This window comes from Furipterus horrens, unplaced genomic scaffold, assembly GCF_987537825.1.
Source record: "Furipterus horrens unplaced genomic scaffold, mFurHor1.1.pri manual_scaffold_10, whole genome shotgun sequence".
Lineage (NCBI taxonomy): Eukaryota > Metazoa > Chordata > Mammalia > Chiroptera > Furipteridae > Furipterus > Furipterus horrens.
Genome location: NW_028327180.1, coordinates 69,279,146 through 69,301,252, shown reverse-complemented (window position 1 = coordinate 69,301,252; position 22,107 = coordinate 69,279,146). Strand labels below are relative to the sequence as shown.

At 41.7% G+C, this 22,107-nt stretch overlaps 1 protein-coding gene across 1 annotated transcript in view; it reads right to left on the bottom strand.

The window, feature by feature from the left end:
- Nucleotides 1–22,107, bottom strand: part of PRELID2 (PRELI domain containing 2) — a 58,347-nt gene that overhangs the window by 13,814 nt on the left and 22,426 nt on the right. The window contains exon 5 of the mRNA XM_090288078.1: nt 12,286–12,391. Within this exon, the coding sequence (XP_090144204.1) occupies nt 12,286–12,391 (106 nt within the window). The remainder of the gene's footprint in view (nt 1–12,285; nt 12,392–22,107) is intronic.

Below are 22,107 nucleotides of genomic sequence, written 5' to 3'. Positions count from 1 at the left end.
TACATTTTCTATGATCTCAAAGAGAAATTGAAGAAATGGCTGTAATAACATAGCTGATACTTTTTAAAAATTGCTCTACCGTTTCATTGTTAACTCAATGGGAAGCATCACCAGGTAATCCCTAGGATCACATCCTTTGTATTGCTTGGTCCAAATACTCCCACGTGGATTAATGACACCACGCAGACAATGTTCTAAATCCACCAACTGCCTTGAATGTTAAGCAATCTAATAAAATTCTTCTCTTCAATAAAAACTCCAAGGCTTATAAAAATACATTCACACATCCTCCTCTTGCTGAAATGCAAGGGTAAGATTCCTTTTCAATAACCAGTGTGCTAAGCAATTCTGGCTGTTGTTCTGAGGCTGATGCACAACCCTTCAGGCTGAGGGACAAGTCTGATTCACATCTTGTTTGGAATTTGGTCAGCAAGTTCAGGCTCCCTGGGAAGTAACTTGTCAGGCTGAAGTGTAAAGAGATTCGCTGCTGGAAAAGTAAAATCAGGGCAGGGGCGGGAGGGTGAGGGGATGTAGCCTGGTCATCAGGTGCTCAGACTAAGGGCCCAACTGCCTGATTTGAATCTGGGTTCTATCACTCCCCACCTTTCTGATCTTGGGCAAGTCAACCCACCTCTCTGCGCCTCCTGGTCTATAAAATGGTGATAACAGTACTTACCCAGACAACTGTTGAGCAAATTGGAGGACGTAATACATGTAATGTACTGAAGACGTTGCCTGGGGCACAGAAAGTGCTCAGTGAATATTTCCTGCTATGGTTACCTTTTCTAATTCCCCAATGAACAAAACGTTTCTCTGCTTTTAAGGCTATTATTAAGATGCCCTGGCTGGTGTGGCTCAGTGGATTGAGTACTGGCCTGCAAACCAAAAGGTGGCTTGTTCAATTCTCAATCAGGGCACATGCCTGGGTTGCAGGCCAGGTCCCTGGTTGGAGGCGTGCAAGAGGCAACCAAGTGATACATGTCTTGTACATGGATGTTTCTCTCCTTCTCCTTCTCCCTCCCTTTACCTCTCTCTAAAAATAAATAAATAAAATCTTAAAAAGGAAAAGACTTATTAAGATAATAAAATGAAAATATGAAGAAGTCATCATTTTTGGACACTAATACACTATGAACATTTGTTCACTAATTCAATAAATATTTACTGAGCACTAACTATGTGCTAGGTATTGAAGATAAAGTGGTAAGCCCCACACAGAAGCCTATCGTTCAGTGAGGGAGATAAAGAACACATTCAAAGAATCATGAAAAGAGATACCGAGGAGAGTACTTCAGGGAATCTTTTCTGGAGGAGTGACAGAAACATAGCAGAGGCTCTATGTATAGAGATGTTTCACATGGTCTCATTTATAACAGTACAACTTGTAAATAACTTCAACATTCAATAGTAAAAGAATGGTCAAATCAATTATTATGTAACTACTTAATGAAATATTATGTAGTCATTAAAATGATGGCTTTGAAGTTTGTGTAGTTACTGTGAAAGGCATTTGTAATAAAATATTACTTGAAAAATAAAAGCAAGGCATGAAGTTGTACTATACTGTAATTCTGAGGGTTTTAATTTACATATGAAAGCCCAGAAGCCAATATGAGTCCTAATGGAAAGATAATTAGCATTTATGGAGTATTTATTGTGTGCCAAGGTATTTTAAGCACTTATTTACACTATTTCCTTTAATTCTCATATTCATAAGGTAGGTACTATTGTTTCACCTACAAAGAGGTTAAATTTGTATACACTCCATGCAGGACGGCACTGAGATTTAAATTCAGATTGGGTCGGCTCCAAAGACAGGTTCATTATCACCGCTAAATATATGTCAATGTCATATGGGAAAAATAAGTTTTTGCTTATAACTTCGTTGCATTCTTCCTTTTAAACAACTGATTGTTTACTCTGTGCCAAGTCCTGCCCTAAGTGTTTGCAACATATGACTCATTTATTCCTCACAAGTACTCTCCGTAGTAGGTTGCAATACTGTCCTCGTTTTACAGATGAGGAAAGTGAGATTCAAAACATTAAATGGCTTGCCCAAGGTCACGGAGCTGATCAGCACAGAGCATTCTGCTGGTTTCGAAGAGACCTGGTACAAAAGAACATACATGGCACTCCTGGAAATATAACCTACAACATTTATGTACAAGTAGTACCTAGTCAAATATTAAATTTTAAATACATTTTAAATGGCGGGGAGAAATGGCTCCCAAATCTCCAAAGATCCCCAGTTGGGGGAGGAGTGCAGCAGTGTTTTTAATTATGAAATATTTCTAACATATCAAAAAGTACAGAGAATAGAAAAACCAGTGGTCTTGAACAAGTGTTAACATCTTTAAAAGTAACAAAAGCTACATCCCCACCAAAGGCCATTGATCAAGAAAATTTTTAATTACAGCCTTTAAATTCTTCTGAAACTGTGTGTCAGTATGAAAGGAGTTAACTCCCCAAAAGCCACCATGTTCCTTTACTGAAGAAATTCAGAGAAAAATAGAAAAACAGTTTAGCTAGAATCTAAGGCAGAACACTAAGCAAAGAATAAGGGGTCAAATCCCAGGCAGTAAAAGGGATTCAAAAAACCACAAGGCTTCTTTCTGCTTAACAGGTTACAACCAAAGAGGTCCTTCAGCAAGAGACGAAAATCTACAGCAGAGTGAGGAGACAATAAGAAATCACAGACAGGGGTGGGATGATCAAGGGGAACAACTGGTCCCCTCGGAGAGCTGGAGGAGTCTTTAATTAGCGTGCCGCAGGGCTTCACACACAACTGGGCTTTAAGTAGTGCATGTACCTTTAAGAAATAAAGCTTTGCAGTTCAAGTTCTTCTCCCCAGAACTCTGTATTAACCCCTGATCAGAGACGCCTGAATGACATTTTCCTGGCCTTGTTGGTCAAACTAAGAGCCTTAATTTAGCACAAAGAGCCTAGCTGTATCCAAGCCCAATCCTACAATAGATTTGATCCACAAAAGATTTGTGCCTCCGATGCACTTAGTCCGCACAATCTGCAGATGCAGCCTCTATTTTTTCTGGTATTTCAATGCAGCCTCTGCAGAGCTATTTCAGTTTTCAATTCTGTGCCTGCCTTAGGTTTATATGCGGTACGTGTAGATTTATGGCGGCCACAAATTCCTACTTTCTCATTGTCTCTGTCTTTGAATTTGGCATACCAGAGAGAGGGCAAGAACAGGCTCAGAAAAGTAATAGACTGGTTGGAAATTCTACCCAGAATGGTGGGGAGAAAATGGCTCCCAAATCTCTGAAGATCCCCAGTTGGTTCCAAGAGCAACAGTGAAGCAAATGTCACAGTTAAGTGTCATGGAGACAAGGACATCTTCTCTATGTTCTGACAAGGGTCTACTTCAAAGTCACAGATACACCCAATGCTTATGGAGAGACGAGTCATGCATTTGCCTTGCCTCCCCACCCAGGTTTTTCTGGGGAAAGGATTCTGTCCTCTAGATTGAGGGGTCAAAGTGCAGGGCAGTTTGGAGGGTCAGCTCTGAGGTCAGACCACCTGAAATTCCAGCTCTGCCACTTAGTGGCTGATGACCCAGTGCATGTGACCTAACCTCCATGTCCCTCATCTGTAAAAAGGACATGTGGAAATAACAGTCTCTCATTCAGAGGATTATTGCGAAAGTTCAATGCTCATAAAACAGTGCAGTGCTTTGCTCATGGTAAACACTCAATACATTGTAGCTACTACTATTATTATATCTGGCTTTCTCCAAAGTTTCCAGAACAGTCTGTTTACACAAGGCATGGATTAAAAATAAACCAACATATCTATTATTGGGCACTAAAACTTCAGAGGCACCGACAATATCTACAAATCTTTGTAATGTGCCATTTATTTAGTTCACATAAATAGGATTTTCAATGAAATTGTTACAACCTTACCATATGCTTACCACCCCCTCTCCCTAACAAGTATTTTATAAAAATATATTTCTTATGTTTAAATATTTTATTTCCATCTCAGGCCATCTACTTGTTACATGAATTGTCTCTGACGCTCTTGGATTCACACTTGGCTTAAACTTCTGAATTTTTTGTGCAGGATTAAAAATTATTTCTCAGACAATTTTTAAAATTTACACCTTGTGGGTAAAGAGGGTAGGCTGGAAAAAACCCTACATCAAAATTGAAAATGATCTCCTAGTGTAACAACTGATTTTACAAAAAATGATAGTAACGTTCAGAGCAACTCGTCTAGCAGCAAGGCCACTGGCCATGAGTGCGGCCAAGGCAGGTTCAGAGCCCAGACTTCCTGATTCCCGGCTCGTTCCTTCCTCAGTGCACTTGCAGAGACATGACGTCCGCTCACTACTCAAATAATGACACCGAGCTCAGGAAATTGCTTTCTGTCACTTCAAATAAGGGCTTAACTTCCCAGGTTTCATCAAGCTTCATAGAAGGCAGAGTCCCCTCGTGATGGCTGGCTGCTTTAAGGGCTTACCGGAAGCTTTACCACTGAGCAGTCCATTACATACAACCCAATGAATTCAAATGAGCCATTGGGGGATTTCAGATTCCTACAACTCATAGTCAAGGTAAAGGCACTGATTTCAACTCAGTGGCAGGAGCAAAAACTGCATCACTCACAGAATGCTCAGTTTCACCAAAATGTTTTTACTGCAAGGGCTACATTTCTTGGGACTGAAACTCTAGAGGTAACAGCAGGATTAGCTGAGCTGATAGGGAGGGGAATCTGTAAAAAGAGGACTGCTACTCTTATTTAACTGGTCTAGAAATAAGTTGTTAGAAATCAGAATTCTTGGTACTATCCTTGCCACACCTGATAAATAAATATCAAATCAATCTAGAGTGGAATTAAAAGGTAGTATCAGTAGAGGTAAGTTGAGAGCTGGAAAATACATACACGACCTGAACCTGGAAGAACAGAACATATTTCATCGGTTCTTTCAAGTAGTTCAAGTAATGGAAAAATCTTGAAAGAATTAACATAACCAAGCAGGAGATACATTTTCAATGTACAGTCAGCAGAATCTTCCACTGGTATTCTTATGTCAGACTTCTGACATTTATTTGTTCTTCTGAATGAGTTTGATTTGCTCCTTGGACTCCTGAAGTGCTAAAACAGCCTCTCTGTCTCAGGGTTGTGATGACCAGGCATGTGTATACACCAGACATTCAATTCACAGCTCAAGACAACTAGTCCAAGGTAACACAATTAAAAAGCCTGGAGGAGCGCTGAGGTCAAATAACTAGCTAATGACAGAAGCATCAACTTTTAATGTCTTTGTTGTAGAGATCAGAAGGCTGGAGCTAACAGTTTCAATTCTTGTTCACAAGAATCCTCTGAGGGTAGAATAATTAGCCCTGCTTTCCTGACAACAAATGGAAGTTCTAAGAGGTTAAGTCATTTATTCAAGTCACACAGCAAGTCCACGGTGGAAGCTATAAATTGGAAGAATTATTCAGAAGGAAATTTGGTGACATGTATCAAAAGTCTTAAAAATATGCTTTAACCTAGGAAGCTACCAGAAATATACACAGGTATTTATAGTCACAGATTTACCACAATATTATTTATAATAGTATAAAATAGAAATCAACAATAAGAACTATTATGCCATTGGAGTATTATGAAGGCCACAAAAAATCATGTTTTCAGGAACACGTAATGACACAGAAAAGTGTGCACCATATGTCCATAAATGACAAAGTTGGACCAAATGAACAGAATGATCCAACTTTGTTTCTCAAAAAATAAAAAGTGCATATACATACACATGGAAATACACACAAAGACACATGGAAGGGTCTATACCAAAATGTTAAATACATTTTTTAAAGGAACAACATAAACTCGACCTATACTGCTGCTATCTAAAATTTTTGTTCATATCAGCATTAATAAGGCTATTTACTTACAGAACTTCTTTTTATCAGAGAACTCTAAACACCAATAATCACTGGAGTTCTTCTATATGCCAGGCATGTTTCATATATGTGTCCTCACTAAATCCTTAAAATCACCTTGTGAAGTAGGACTATTTTCACTCTGTTTTACAGGAGAGATGACTTGGGTTTCTGGATGTGCAGTGTGACACCTGGAACCCAAGAAAACCAGATCACGGACCCAGGGGCAGTGCTCTAAAATTTCAGTCAACCTCCATGTGAAACACAGTCAAAATCTTGTTTCAAGCTCAATAATCTTTCTAAAGGCAGAACACACTAGGCGTTTCGTTCAGGAGTTGGTATTTGGTATATGATTATTAGGATGTCTACAACTGGCTTCAAAACATCTCAGCACATGCGATCCCATATTACGTTCCATGTGTTAGTTCCGACGACACACCAGGGAGTCTTCAGGTGGCTTCCCACTTCAGGGGTTGGCTATGATTGTTCTCATCAGCAACCTCACTCTCCAGAAACTCGAGTTATCTTCATCCATGACAACAGCAGCAGTTTTGATAATTAGCTTAAGGAATGTGAAAACTGGAAATTTCCGGTGGTGAAATTAGTGACTTGCTAACCAGCATAATGAATGTTAGAAATGGACTCTCATTAATTTAATTGGTGTGACTTAAGATAATGGGAGGTACTCTAAATTCTAGAGACACACCTGTCCTTGCAAAATCCGGCTGTAGGACTCTATCGAGCAAGCCCTTCACCCACCAACTTTAGAGGTACCACCCATACTACCATAAGCCTCGAGGGTCCTGGGCCTAGGCACTGGATCCAAGAGTCCAGCTGCCTGAATCCTGTCTTTGGAACGTTGTCAGCTCCACCTTCAGAGAACAGTTCATGTGTTTCACGGTCAGAGGACCCAAAAGGACAGAGGCTGAATAGAACTTACACAACAGATCAACTCTCTCATGCCTACTTGCAAGTAAATAATAAATGAAATGTCTGCGTGTGTGTGTTGCAGCTGACCCTACTCAACCTCAAATTATCATCAATTCCCAATATGCACCAAAAAGAACGTCACACTTGTCTATACAACTCAGAACACCAACTGGCCTAGGTCAGGATGGCAGGCAGTTCTGACACGGTTCCCAGCGATCCCTGTCTCCTGGTAGTCACAGTACAGGATCTTCACTCTCAGGGAATTTTTTTCCACTATTAAAATGAATTTTTGTAAGGCCCAAGTAAGCACACGCTGTAAGGAAGCAGCACGTTCAGTTCTCTTTAGCTACGGCATGTCTAAACCAGTCTTTCTTCAAAGGCGAAGTTCAAACTGTTTGACTTGCGTACATTGTTTCAGTGACGAATATGTCACATGCATTTGCATTCAATCTCTCTCTGTTTCAGCCTCAATCAACACAATAAGAATAATGATGGAACTAATAATGGGGCTCTGCCAGGAGAGCGGCTGAAATAATAAATTATTTTATCACACACTGAAAATGTATTCCACAAACTTAAATAAAAAAGAAAGAAAGAGGAAAAGAAACCTCTGTGCAAGTGCAAAACGAGAGCTCTGCATTTTCACGCCGTCTGCAGTTGCCGCGAGGCAGTCAGAGGGCTGCGCAACAGAAAACACTTACGTGACTTGTTACCACTCATGGTACATCTTTTTAAAGATTTTTTTCAATTACGATTTACAGTCAATATTACTTTGTATTAGTTTCAGGTACACAGCACAGCAGCTCGACAATCACATACCCGACAAGCTGTCCCCGCCCCCAGTACTTCCCACACCGCCACACATAGCCGTTACAATGGTACTGACTCCGTTCCCTGTGCTCCACCTCACACCCCCATGACTGTTCTACACCCACCGACCTGCACTGCTCAGTCCCTTCACCTTTTCACCCAGTCCCCACACCTCCCTCCCGTCTGATCTCTGCATCTAACCCATTTGAGCCTCTCCCAGAAACATAAAAACAAGGAATTTGCCAAGAACCACATAGAGTTCATCTAAAAGTTCTTTTGATTTTGGTTTGGAATTTCGGGGGGGAGGGGAGTGGTGCACGGGGGAAACTACTGAATGTTTTGTTTTGTTTTTTGATTTGAAGAGATGGAGGCAAAAACTCCAAAATATAGTTATGCCCAATGCACCATAAAGCATGCTTTCTCAATGGGGACAATATCGAAATGAGGTGACCATTTGTTCTTGGGAGTGAAAAATATCTAACACTTTTTGTGTATAAAACAAAGACATAATACAGCATATAAACAGATAATCAGTATATCTACTGTATTAAAATTTCATGAGGGGCGGGGGGAGACTATTAGGAAAAGGCTCCTAACGGGGAGGGGTGATGATGGAAAAAAGGGTTGAGCAACACTGGCCTAAGAAATGCCTTCCTAAAACTGGGAAGCATGAGCCACGCCTGCCCCAAGGAATGTCCCGATTTCCATTTCCTCCTCCGAGGATCCCCGAGGTCAGACTTGCCTCTGGCCTGCGTTCCTTCCCTCCCTGCGTCACAGTTGCTGGCTATTCCCGAAGCAGCAAAAATGTCTGTGATGCCTTTCATGTGGCCCAGACTGCCACCGATCCCTATTTTCCTTCCTGTCTTCCTCCCCGTTTCCTTGGTCTGGTTGCAACGTGCTTGCTTACCGCGAGGCGTGTTCAAATGCACACTTGGCACCCACCATGCTACTTGGCACCCAACATGCTACTTGTCTGTGGTGGGGCTTTTTCAACACTTCCAACACATCTTCCATTGGCCCACTTGGGTCAAAACTGTCTACCAGAACGTGAATCCGGACAAAGAGAGACAAGGACAAGTCAAGAGACAGGTGGGCACCTCCGAGGCCAAGGGAAAGCCCCACGGCATGCTGGGCAGGGTCAGCAGCCAGAGAGCACAATGTGTACACTTATAGCACCACCTTCTTCTGCACAGACCTGAGAGAAATACACAGTCACAGCACCCTCCACTGCTGTCAGGGGCAAAGGCAAACAGCTACCTGGGAAACAAACACTTAAGCAGTTCATTCAAGAAGTTAAACACAGAAGTATCACATAATCCATCCAAAGAGCCAAAAACAGAGACGGGAACAGATATCTCTGTGAACATGTTCACAGCAGCATTATTTGCAATAGCTAAAAGGTGGAAGCAGCCAAGTGTCCGTCAAGGGATGAACGGGTAAGTTACACATACCCACAACAGAATATTATTCAGAGTTAAAAAGAAAGGAAACTCTGACACATGCTACCATATGGATGAACGTTGAAATCCAACTTCTGAGTCCAAAGTCTACTACGTGTTCATATGACTTTGAGGAGCAAAAACAAAACAAGACCAAAAATGTAATCATCAAAAGAAGGTATAAAAGAGAAGCATGTGAATGGAATTTTTTTTTTCAATTCTTAAAAACAAAGAGAACACCTTACATATATGAAGGGGAAACAAAAAAACAATAACAAAACTCCTTGTAGTACAGGCTTCCCCCGCTACATGAGCGTTCTAGGAATCCATCTGTATCCATGTACCAGCTGGCGCTGTCGTGAGAGGCTGTGTTCAGCTTCAGTGAATTTTTTTGAAGACTCTTTCAATGTGTTTCCCTATTTCATGATGATGGGCAATTAACAAGTGCACCGCACTGAGTAGTCAGCAGTTTTTAACCCAAAACGGCATGACCCCCATGCCCCATCCTCCCTGTTCACCTGATCTCACCCCAAGCGACTTTTTTTTGTTTGTTTCCCCAGATGAAAAAAAGTCCTCAAAGGAAAACCTTTTGCAAATATGGAAAATGTGAAACAAAAAATGGCAGAAGCCCTAAAAGGCATCAAAATTGACAAGTCCAAAAACTGTTATGAGCAGTGAGAAAAAAATGTCTTGATAGGTATATTGCATAGAATGGAGAGTACTTGGAAGGTGACTATTTATACACACAAGGTACTATGCGTTGGAGGAAACTGGGACGAAGAATAATAAAACCCTCTCTCTGCTATCAAAAGCACAGAACCTGGGGGGGCAGCAGATGGAAGAAGTTGGAGAGATTAACCAAAGAACATACATGCATAACCCATAGACACAGACAACAGACTGATTATGGCCAGAGGGAAGGAGGGGAGATGGGTGGGGGCAGGCAAAGGTGGAGTATGGGGACATCTGTAATAGTGTCAACAATTAAAAAAAAACTATAGCCCTGTCTGGTGTGGCTCAGTGGACTGAGCACTGGCCTGCAAAGCAAAGGGTCACCGATTCAATTTCCAGTCAGGGCACATGCCTGGGTTGCGGGCCAGGTCCCCAGTTGGGGGCACATGAGAGGCAATCACACATTGATGCTTCTCTCCTTCTCTTTCACCCTCCTTTCCCCCCTCTCTAAAATTAAATAAATAAAATCTTTCAAAAATTATACTGGAAATAAAAGGACACAGTACCTACTGTGAGGCCAGAAACGTTTGGGAATACAGGTATCCCCTACTCCCCAAAGCCTACACTATGCCACTTCTGCTAAAGCAGCAAGGGGTAAAACTTACTGATAAAAGATGGGGGTTTGAGGCCAGCCTCCACCCTCTGCTAGTCCAGTGACCATGAGGAGATCCATTTAGACCACATTTATCACAGAGCCCAGCACAAAGCAGGTATTCTGCATATACCTGCACAAGGAAGGAAGGTGGGCAAGCAGCCTCGCCCGTATTGGGTGCACTTATCTCTTCAAGACACTGCTCACCAATGAAATCAAAATAATAATGTCTGCCCTCTGTATCTCACAGGGTTAGGATGTACAAACCACCGTATGCTTAAATCATTAATCAGTTCAGATGATGGACAGGTCAAATACAGACCCACATGGATTAATCGGATAATTTTTATTTATACAAAGCCAGGGTTGGCAAACTATAGCCCACAGGCTAAATCCAGCCTACTACTTGTCTTTGTAGAGTCCACAAGATACAAATGGTTTTTACAAATAAACATTTATAACCAATTTGATGGCAGGGAAAGCTAATTTTTTACCCCAGTTCAGCTAAATGTTATTATTATATTTTTAATTAAACTTGTGCAAATTTGTTTCTCTCTTGTTATGAAGTACCTGTAGAATATCTCATTTTTGCATCTTGGCCCACAAAGTTTAATATTAACTATCTGGCTCTCTACTGAAAAAGTTTGCCACCCCTCATCTAACCAGGGATTTTTACAAATGCACACTATGCAATATAGCAGAAAAACCTGCAAGATATTCTGAGTGAGTAATGATCAGACCTTTCAGAAGCTCAACCACCCTCTTCATGCTCAGGCTAAACCAGGCTAGGCCAGCCTGGATATGTGCTCACCCAGGCCAGGAACACATCATTGACCTCCACAGTATGTCTGTGGAAATGGTACAGAACCAAACACTCATTGGTCACCTTAGGCCTTACAGACTAATGCATCATGGTCCAGGTTCATTCTTGAACCTACATCTGCAAAATAAGAACAAAGGTCCACTGCCCAGAAAATCCCTGGCATCCTAGCCACAGCTCCTTAGACCAGCCATTAATCCTACCTACCAGGTAGCATATGCATAAGACCTGAGTAAATCCTGGAAATAAGTGATTATGAGTAAATCCTGGGAATAAGTGATTATGCTCATAATCACAATTAATAACAACAAGAATATCATAAAATAAATATAATTTTAAACCACTTCAGAACACCTGCGACAGGCACATAAAGATGCATAAGGAATGGACTTGACCCTAGGCAAGAAAACAGGGTGTGTGGATCTCATGTGAATTATCATATTATACAGGCTAAAAACTGAATAGCTCTAGTTAAAACAGGGTACATAGGGCCTTAGAACACTAAGGTGACCTCTGAATCACCTTCCTGGATGCCTAAGCCCCTCAATTACGGAGTGTGAAAACCACAAAAATAGACAACCAGGAGCTCCGGATTCCTAGGCCTTCATCCATAATATCAGGACAACACTAACAGCTTTCTCAAAGGTTTGTAAAGATTAAATGAGATAAATAAAAATTCTCCTCACAGTGAGTAGCACACAGTAAGCACTCAATAAATATTAGCTATTATATTTTTTATTAAATAGTTGTCATCTTATTGCATGTACTATAAATATAATTACTCATTCTGATTATTACTCTTAATTAGACTATAAGTATTCTCCATATTATCACATATGCTTCATTGGTATATTTTTAATTTAATGGGCCACAAATGGTACTTTTACTTTGATTTGGATTTATATAATAATTAGTGAGGGTAATTATTTTTGCAAATATTTGTTTATTAACTGTATTTTTCTTCTTATGTCTGTTTGTGAGCCTTATCCAAGAACCCAATGGGAATTTCCAGGGTTTCTTAAAATTAAAGTTGGTTCCAAATGGAAACAAGCTTACCTTCTGGGCTCCCTGTCTTAAGAATGTGCCTGCAAAAGTTTCCAAAATGCAGTTGAGAAAGCCAGCCCCTGTGATTGAAATCCTTCCTCTTTGAATGAACTCTGTCCTGCGAAAAAACAAAAACACACATCTTTGATGTCATTCTACGTTTTGGTTTTTTAAACCGCAGAGATTTCCAACAGCCAAATTACCGCTTCTAATCACCACAAAATTATATCCATAGTAATTCAATAATTGCCTCTTACAACAAAAGATTTTCTTAAAGAGAGACTTACAGTTTATATAATGTAAGCAACAGTCTTATTCAAAGTAAAGAATATTTGTTTCAAGTTGCTAAGAGAGTAGATTTTAAAAGTTCTCACCAGAAAAAAAAAATGTAACTATGGGAGGTGATGAATGTGTTAACTAACCTTACTGTTGTAATCATTTTCCACTATACACATATATCAAATCACTACGTTGTACATCTTAAACATATTATATGTCAACTGTATATCAAAAAAGCCAAGAAGAAGGGATAACATATAGGTGCATTATTCTAACAACTGCAGAATACAGGATTTCTAGTCTTACCTAATAAATAATTCCATGATAGGATAGTCAAGGATCTTAAAGAGTTGCTCTATGAGACCCACAATAAACAAATTTAATTAATTATATATATATATATGTATGTGTGTGTCGTCGTCGGCAGCCGTCCGTCTCGAGAGACGATGGTGTAGCTTCTTAAGAGTCTATCTGCACCGCCGAGAATGGCTGTGCAGTCCGACTCGGGAGTGACACGGTATCTGTCTCCTCCCGTGTTGAATCGACATCTTGCGATGACGCTGGAGTGTCCTCTCCAGTGAAGCTGAAGCTACAGAGCCTGGGCAGGGTGATATGGAGGGTCTGCTGTTGCCCATGCAGCAGACCCCCCCTCTCTTCGCAGCTGAAGGGTCCAAGGGAAAGACGGAGTCAATACAGCTTGGGTTCAGGTGCGCCGCAGGAGTTGCCGGTGTTGACTACAACGTCAAACCGCCTTAGGGACTCCGGCTCCGGATTTTCTGTCGGGGTTTACTCCCTTAGCCTTTCCCTTGAAGAGGTATGCTGCAAGGCAGCGGAGGTTTTTTGGAGTCAGAGTTTTCCTTCTCTGATGTGCCCTGACTGGAAGATCGAACCAGAGACACTTAGCTCGCAGGCCGACACTCAATCCACTGAGCCAAACTAGCCACGGTTTCCTCAGAAGTAAATTGAGAATAATCATAGTGTCTTCTGACTACCTGACTTGTAATCAGCATTCATTAATGTTAGCCCCATTACTAAGGAAAAAGAGATGGACAGAGACAGGAAAGCCAGAAGCCTGGAATGACGTTTTTTTTTACATTTTTTAAATTGAATGATTTTAGAGAGAGGGACGGAGGAGGAGGGAGGGAGGAAAGGAGGGAGAAGGAAGGAGTGAGAGAGAGGGAGAGGGAGAGAAACATCAATTTGTTGTTCCACTTATTTATGCATTTCACTCTTGTATGTGCCCTAACCAGGGCTCGAACTCTGCAACCCTGACATACCGGGACAATGCTCTAACCAACTGAGCTACCAAGCCAGGGCTCTGGAATGGCTTTAATCCTTGATTGGAAAGGGAGGTAAAATAGATTAGATGTGCCACTACAGTATGTAAAGCTCTACTGATATTAATTATCTCCAATTCATAAAGCAGAGATGTGGATGACACTTGAGAGTGATGTGAGAAAGATGTCAGAAGGGGAAGCCCAGGCCCTCACTCCCCTGGCGACACTGACTTACCTACAAGAGATGGGCCACACTGCCTCAGAGAGAATTCCACACCCCAGGCAAGTGCAAGGCCAAGTAGAGCCACAGCCAAATGAGAAAGCAAGTTTGCTGCGTTCACCTGTCACAGTCCCACCCACCCAGCACAGCGCAGTGCCATCGCCACCAGGAGAAAGCTCCCAACTCCTGGCTTCCCCATTGGGAGGGACAAAGAAGAGTGAAATGTACACCCAACATCCTGGTTTAAGACGCGGCTGCCCAAGGAACTGGTTTCTGTCCCACCTGACTCAGAATGCAGAAGGCAATAAACTTTGGACACTGGGGGATGGGGTTGGGGGCTGCCGGGGAAAAAAGGCAAGCCTGATGGGTCTGCAGACAGACCCCAGGGAGTGAGCATCACACCAACCAATGCGGACAGAGCACTCCGCCACAGGAAACCACAAGACCCGGGCAGAGGCATAAAGACACAGGGCTAAGTACATATTTTGACTGGAAAAAAATTTAATTCTTGCCCTGCCAGGTAGCTCTGTTGGCTGGAGCAGTGTCCCATACACCAAAGGTTTGCAGGTTCAATCCCCAGTCAGGGCACAAGAATACGGGAGGCAGCCAATCGATGTTTCTCTCACACTGAGCGCTTGCATGCGTTCTCTCTCTCTCTCTCTCTCTTCTCTCTCTCTCTCTCTCCCCTACTCTCCTTCCTCTCTCTCTGAAATTGATTTTAAAATATGCTCAGGCGAAGATTAAAAAAAAAGAAATGTAATCCTTCTCATAGGAATGACTGGATGACAAGGTAGGCATGGGAGATGCCAGGAGGTAAAGCCAGAAAGACAAAGGGAGACCACACTGCAGATAGTCTTCTCGGGGGAGGGATTTAGACTTTATCCTGGAGACAACAAGGACCTCTCTCTGGAGGCCACCAAGTGAAGGTACAGATGAACAGTCACATGTGCACCACTGACTGATAGGCCTGTCACTACTTACTACTTTTAGACAATCTCCTAATCCCTCATTTTCAGCACGATGCCTACACTCAATGAGTTCGGTGAGCATTTGTTAAATGAATGCATTAATTTAAATTTCTTTACAACAAAAAAAGACTCAACAAAGAAAATATTTTCCCTACCTTCGTAGATCTCTATGAAAAGGAGAGAGGAACCATGTCTCCTCTTGTGTATGTGTGCATGTATACATGACACTGATGTTAAGAAAAATATTCTGAGAAAATTATGGATCCAAAGAGCTGTGATTTGGGTAAAAATAGCTCCCTAACTTAATTATGCATTCTCTCTAATCCTCTAATATCAGTAGCCTCTACATTTAGATCGTGCACACCGAAAAACAAAGCCTTCAAAACACTTTTCTCTCTCTCTCTCTCTCTCTCTCTCTCTCTCTCTCTCTCTCTCTTTCTCTCTCTCTCTCTCTCACACACACACACAAACACACACACACACACACACACACACACACACACACACACACACACAGAGTTATCCCAGCCAATCCAACATAAATAGTCTCGGCAAACAGTCTAGGTAAAGCAGCTTCTACCTCTTAGATTTAAGCCTATTTAAAACGATTTGCTCACGTGACACTAATCTTTCCTGTCTTTATTCCTGATTAAAGTAGAATTTAACAGTGATTTTAATATTTGAAAATGAGTAGTGGAGCAGTCTTACCCTCTTGGGAGAGATGCCTCTTCAGTCCTCCAGGCAACTGCAGGCGAGGGATTAATAAAACTCTCTCTTACATCATACCCTAAGCAATACTTCCTTCTGTCAATTTTGAGAGGCGTTAAGTACTCAGAAAAGCATACCTGGGGGTTTCCCACATACAGGAGAAGAACAGGACAGTAAAGCAGGGTCGTGCCCTTGCCATCAACGAGAGGAGAGTTTGTTCTATTTTAAGACTGCCAGAGGAGAAAATGGTGCACTTTACCTAAATAACTCATTTACAAAGCCCATCATATATTTTCTTCTTACTTCACATAGCTAACCTGAACCCCTCAGGCTAGATAAGCCACCATGTAAGTTCCTGTGCAAACCACAGCAGGTGACACCACAATACAGTTAAATTTCAGCTCTTTTTAAAGAAGAAGAAAAGATGGATGAATGGATGGATGGATGGACAAATGAATAGAGCTGAAATATTAACAAGAGAATCTCTGGGTATTAGAATAATAGGTGCTATTTACTTGTTCTTTTTTACTAATTTTCTGTAACAAATATTATTTGGCAATCACCAAAAATATTAATAACAAGGCCTGGATAATCATTTTATATAAATAACAATTATTCTTACCAAGAACTATTTTCAGCAAAGCAACATCCTAACGTCTGACTTACCCTTCACTTGAAGCCTCATTTAATTACCTGTTGGCTTTCCTTTTCCCACATTATGTAACCTCGATCCTTTATGCCTTCTGCCCTAAGACTTTCTCTCACCCCAAAGCTTGACATGTTCTAGGTTCCACTGAAGAGACATAAGGTGATTCAAGTTTTCCTACACCTGTCTTTTACCATTATGCCTAAAAGAAGGACTGTATCTCACTTATGATATTAAATACCTAGATCACAACTAGTCTTCAAAAAACTGCATAGTAACAGTGTATATTTTTGTATCAGACATTCTATTATCTTCTGCAATTGTTACTCTTACATTTTTTTCTATCTTTTACTGAGAAAACTAATGTAAAGAGAAGTTAAATAACTTGCCCAAGGTCACAGATCTTGATGTCATGCAGATTCATTTTTCACCATCTCGGAACTCCAGTGCTATTCTTACTTCAGTTAATGACACAAGCATCCTCCTATTCTGAGATCAGATATCTCGGCCACATGTTACATGGTTCCCTTTCCAATCAATTCAAACAATCCATCAGTCACCAGGTTGTGTTTACTTTATTTCTAACATCTCTCGACAGTCGCTGTCATTCTCTCCCTTGCTTCTGCTGCCTGGGTTTAGCACAGCACTTTCTCCCTCCAGAACCACAACTGCCTCCCGGCGGGGTCCCTGCCTCCAGAGTGGACTCTGCTGTCCACACTGCCCAGAATCAGCTTCCTAAGCACACACCCATCTCGTCACTGGCTGTTTACTAAGGCACAGAGTAGAAAGCCCACATGCTCAGTTAAGATTCACCCCTATTGTTTATGCATTTTCATGGCTGCATAGCATTTGTTCTATTGTTTGAAAATACTCCAAATTATTTATCCACTCTACTGAAGATAGCCATTTAAAACTGACCCTGGGGTGGGGTTATTATCAATAGTGCTATAATGAAAATATTTATAACCCATCCAGGTACACATGTACACAAGAGTCTCTAGAGTATCTAGCAATTAAATATCTGGGCCACAGGACGGGCACAATTTCAACTTTAATAGATAATGCTAAATGTTTTTCTGAATGGCTGTACCTGTATTTTTTTTCTTCATTGCATTGATCCCAATTGCAATGACTAGCACGTGGCAGGACATCAATAATGCATTAGGAACAAAAGGTTGGTGAGAAGAAAGGAAGGTAAGGATGAGGAAGAAAAGAAGTAAAAGAAGGGAATAAAATGACAGTACATCTCAATACTTCTGTCAGGGAAATTGAACCAAACATCTCAGGAGTTTCACCTGCTACAGTCAGTAGGGGGCAGCCTTCACCTGGCTGAGAGGTAAGCCACCACAGTATCTAGAAAATTATGGAAAGAGGAAGCTCTTCACTCATGCAGTGCCTGTACCTGAGCCACATCTATCACTTTGTCCACAGATGGATGCCGTTCAACAGAGAACACAGTGGAATCACAACAGCTCAAATTTCGCAACACCTTTGTGAAAGTGAATGGCAGTTTCTACCATCAGTCTCCTATTTGGGGGTCATTGAAAATTTTGGTTCCGTCTAGATTGGGGAAAATAAATTCAGAGGAAATACGGGTCAGGAATTAATCTCTAGAGCATGCAGCCATCAGCTCTGAATCCTGAAAACGGCAGTTTCCAGGAAAGCAAAAGCTCTTAATGAGACCCTGTCCTTGAGGTATTGATGGGTTAGGTCTGGCAAATCTTGCCTCATTGCCTTCAGGGTGAGAACTGAATCAAAGTGTCTCTAATGGGAAACAAAGGCTCCACAGATATTCCAGTTGTGTGACATCTCGGTTCTAATCCTGACATTTTCGACGTCACCTACAACCACTAGAGGGTGCCCCAGAGGAAAGGCAGGGCCTGCAGGTCAGGTGCCAGCTCGCTCCCAGGCCTAACACTTCTGCGAAGACAGTCTGGCCCAAACATATACACTGCCACGTCAGAACGTGGGTCTCTCCTACCCTATCTTACCAAACCCTTTTGTCGGGTATATAATTTCTGTAACTGAGATTCCCATCTCATCTCCATCACGGATTGAACACCTGTCCGTGGCAAGTTCACAGAACTCTGTGAAACTCGGTCTCCTCTATAGAATGGGGTGAATACCTCTTTCATAGATTGTTCCAAGAGTGAGTAAGGTAATATGTGTAAAGCACTCAAGGTAACATGGCTAAGAGCCCAATGCATGTTAGTTAGTAATACTAACACCAATAATAATAGTTCCATCTACTACTACCAGCATTATTTTCCCACCTACAGAAAGAGAAGCTCAGTGCCTGAGAAGCTAACTGCCTAAGAACAAACCCAACCCCCGTCAGCTCTGAAACCTTTGTACTCCATGAACCCCTAATGGCACCCAGTCACCATAAGCCACTTAGCAGGGAGACCCTCCCTCGGCATTCTGGCAATCAGAGGCCTTGCAGTTCCAGGATCCTCCCACCTCTCAGCCCTCGCTCCCATCCTCCATCACACGCCACACACTCACATTCTGCACAGCGGCTGTGGGAGGCCAGGCATCCCGCCCACCTCTCTGTCACGCCTGCTCCTAGAGAGAGCCCTTTCCCTCCGGGCTGCTCTCTGTTAACGCAGCCCAGGAACCAACGGGTTGATGCCTCAATCACTGACGATGAGCGGCAGCAGGAAATGCTGTTAACACTAAGAAATAATTAAATAGCAGAATCTCAGGAACGCAGCAGCCCACTGTGAATATATATTATAGGGCAGAGTGGCTCAGTCTCTTCAAATATAGCATTTAAGAGTTGATCATCAGCCCTGGCTGGTGTGGCTCAGTGGATTGAACACCAGCCTGCAAACCAAAGAGTCGCTGGTTTGAGTCCCGGTCAGGGCACAGGCCTGGCTTGTGGACCAGGTCCCTAGTTAGGGGGCGTGTCAGAGGCAACCAACCACACACTGATGTTTCTCTCCCTCTCTTTCTCCTTCCTCTCTCTCTAAAAATAAATAAAAATGTTGTCTTTAGAAAACAGAATTGATCATCAATAATAACTGATAATAATTTTGAATAGCCTATTGTGGTAAAGAATTATATTAATTCCTTTATATATAAATATATATAAATATATATATATATATATACACACAAATTCTCACAGCCTATGAGGTTGAGAAAAAATCTTACAGATGAAAAAAACTGACGTTCAAAGAGGTAAATTTGCTAAGGTCACACAAAAATAAGGGGCAGGGCCACTATCTGAATCCACGCTGTTACGCTCAGATCCCCTGTCCCTCCCACAGTCCTACACCTGGAGAAGTGCCCATTCAGTGCAGGCTTGCCGGCATGAAGCTTCAACATATACAACAGTCTGTGAACCGGCCTGAGAGGTGTCAGGATGGGTCCCACCGGTGCCTGCATCGCATGCAGGACTGGCTTCAAGGACCTGTGATCTGTGCGGCCACGCAGGCTCAACCATCCAAAGGGCTGCACACTTAGTTGAATGCCCTGCTACTACAGTTTTTGAAATTCTTAACCGTTTTTGAACAAGGGACTCTTTATTTTTATTTTGCACTGGGCCCTGAAAATTATGTAGCTGTTCCTGATCCCATTTCAAAGGCAGGTTTATACAACACTGCCAGCCGCCATGCTGAAGAATGCGTGTTTCAGTTTAGCAATACCTAACAAGAGCCTCACAGACACACAGAGACTTGGACACATAACATCGGCCTCTAACAATGCTGCCCAAGCAAACGATCTTAGACGAGGGTTTGGACAAGCCTATAAAGATATTCACCATATCATTATTTACAAGAGCAAATCATGAAAAATAGGGCAAATGCCCCCAAATTAGGGCATTAATAAAGCACACTGAAATAATTTTACACAAATACATCTGATCAGCCATTAAAAAATCATTTATAAAAATGACATATTTAATAAGAACAGTCCCAGATGTAATGATAAATTAATGTAAAAGTCAGTGTGATTTCATGTTTGTAAAAATGCATAAATACATTTCTAGTAACTGTAGCATGCTTCAACAGTGGAATGCTACACAGCAATTAAAAAAGAACAAACTACTGACACACATAAATAAGGTGATGCTCAAAGACACGATGTCGAGCAAAAGAAAACTGAAATAACAGAGTACAGATTACATGATTCCATCCACATGAAGATCAACCCCAGGCTGAACTAATCAATGAGGATGGAGGTCAGAATATTGGTCTCCTTTGGGGTCACTGACTAGAAAGGGTATATACCTGAAAAGGGTATGAACATATTTCGGGGGGGGTTTCTTATATGTATTTTGTAATTGTTCTAGCATGAACATGGAATACATATGAAAAAAGAGGAAGCCTTACTTTTAAATATAATAAAGAAAACATTTAGTAGGATTCATCCAAATTTGACCTATGTATGTAAGGGATGGAAGGTTTTCCTAACTTCAGACATGAGGGTGCTGAGTGATCCCAGGGCAGGGGGCAGAATCGAACAGAACAAACTAGGAATGACCACCTCAGTCCCTCTCAACACTATAACCCTCTTGAGGTCAGATGCATGTTAAACACAGTAGCCTCCACCTCAGCAAAGAAAATGTCTCAAAGTGTAGCTATAAATGCAAACCAGAAAACTGAACTCAGCTGGTCAGTTTTATTTTCCATCTCTTTGCTTAGCTACTAATATTAGTGTTGCTTAGAAGGTGAGCAACCAAGCTCCCAGGTGTGGATCCTCAACGTGCGAGAGGAGACAGAGCCTTTTAGTCCAGGTAGACTGTCATTGGGTTCCTGTCTATTGTCTCATGACCTTCATGTTGTTCTGTATGATATCCATGCCTGGTTGATGAAAAACTATAAATTTTAATACCCAAACATTTTATTTACTATAGATGCAAGAAACTAAAAAACAAAACAAAACTTAAACTGGCATCCGTCCCATAGAAGAACACGACACAATTTAGACACTAATCCAACTCAAGTCTCCCTTTTTCATCCCTTACTCCCACTGATAATTCCTCTCTTGCACAAACTCAACAGGGTCCTCATCTGAAATTTGCTAAACTTTTCAACAGGGTGTTTCTGCTGAAAAGTGTTTCTGGTTTGCTGGGGGCCAGATGATCAACTGGTCACGCGTTATAAGATTAGCAGGAATGTTGCACAAAAGAGAGCTCCAAAGGGGCTGCCAGCTAGATGTTTGTTCGGCACTGGGACCACAGGATGCTGACTGGTTATCAGGGGCTTTCAAATCAAGCTTCTCAACATATTTACCTGGAAGACTTTTTTTAAAACGTTGATTTCCAGGAGCCAGCCCAAGCCCACGAAACTAGAGTCATCTACAGGCTTAACCTCCCCCCTGAACCCTGCACTAACACACAATTCAAAACCAAAGGGTAGCTCTGGCTGGTGTGGCTCAGTGGATTGAGTCCCAGCCTGTGAACCAAAAGGTCACCAGTTTGATTCCCAGTCAGGGCACAGGCCTAAGTTGCAGGCCAGGTCCCCAGATGGGAGTGTGCGAGAGGCAACCTATTGATGTATCTATCTATTTCACATTGGTATTTCTCTCCCTCTCTTTCTCCCTCCCTTCTCTAAAAACAAATTTAAAAAATATTTTTTAAAAAACTAAAGGATAAAGGAGGATGGAAAATAAATCCACAGGCATTCACTAAAATAATTCAAAAGCCCTTAACTGTAAATGGCACAGAATGCTCTCTTGGCTAAACAACGTCATTTCCAGTTCAATAATCACCTTCATTTTTAATGAAAC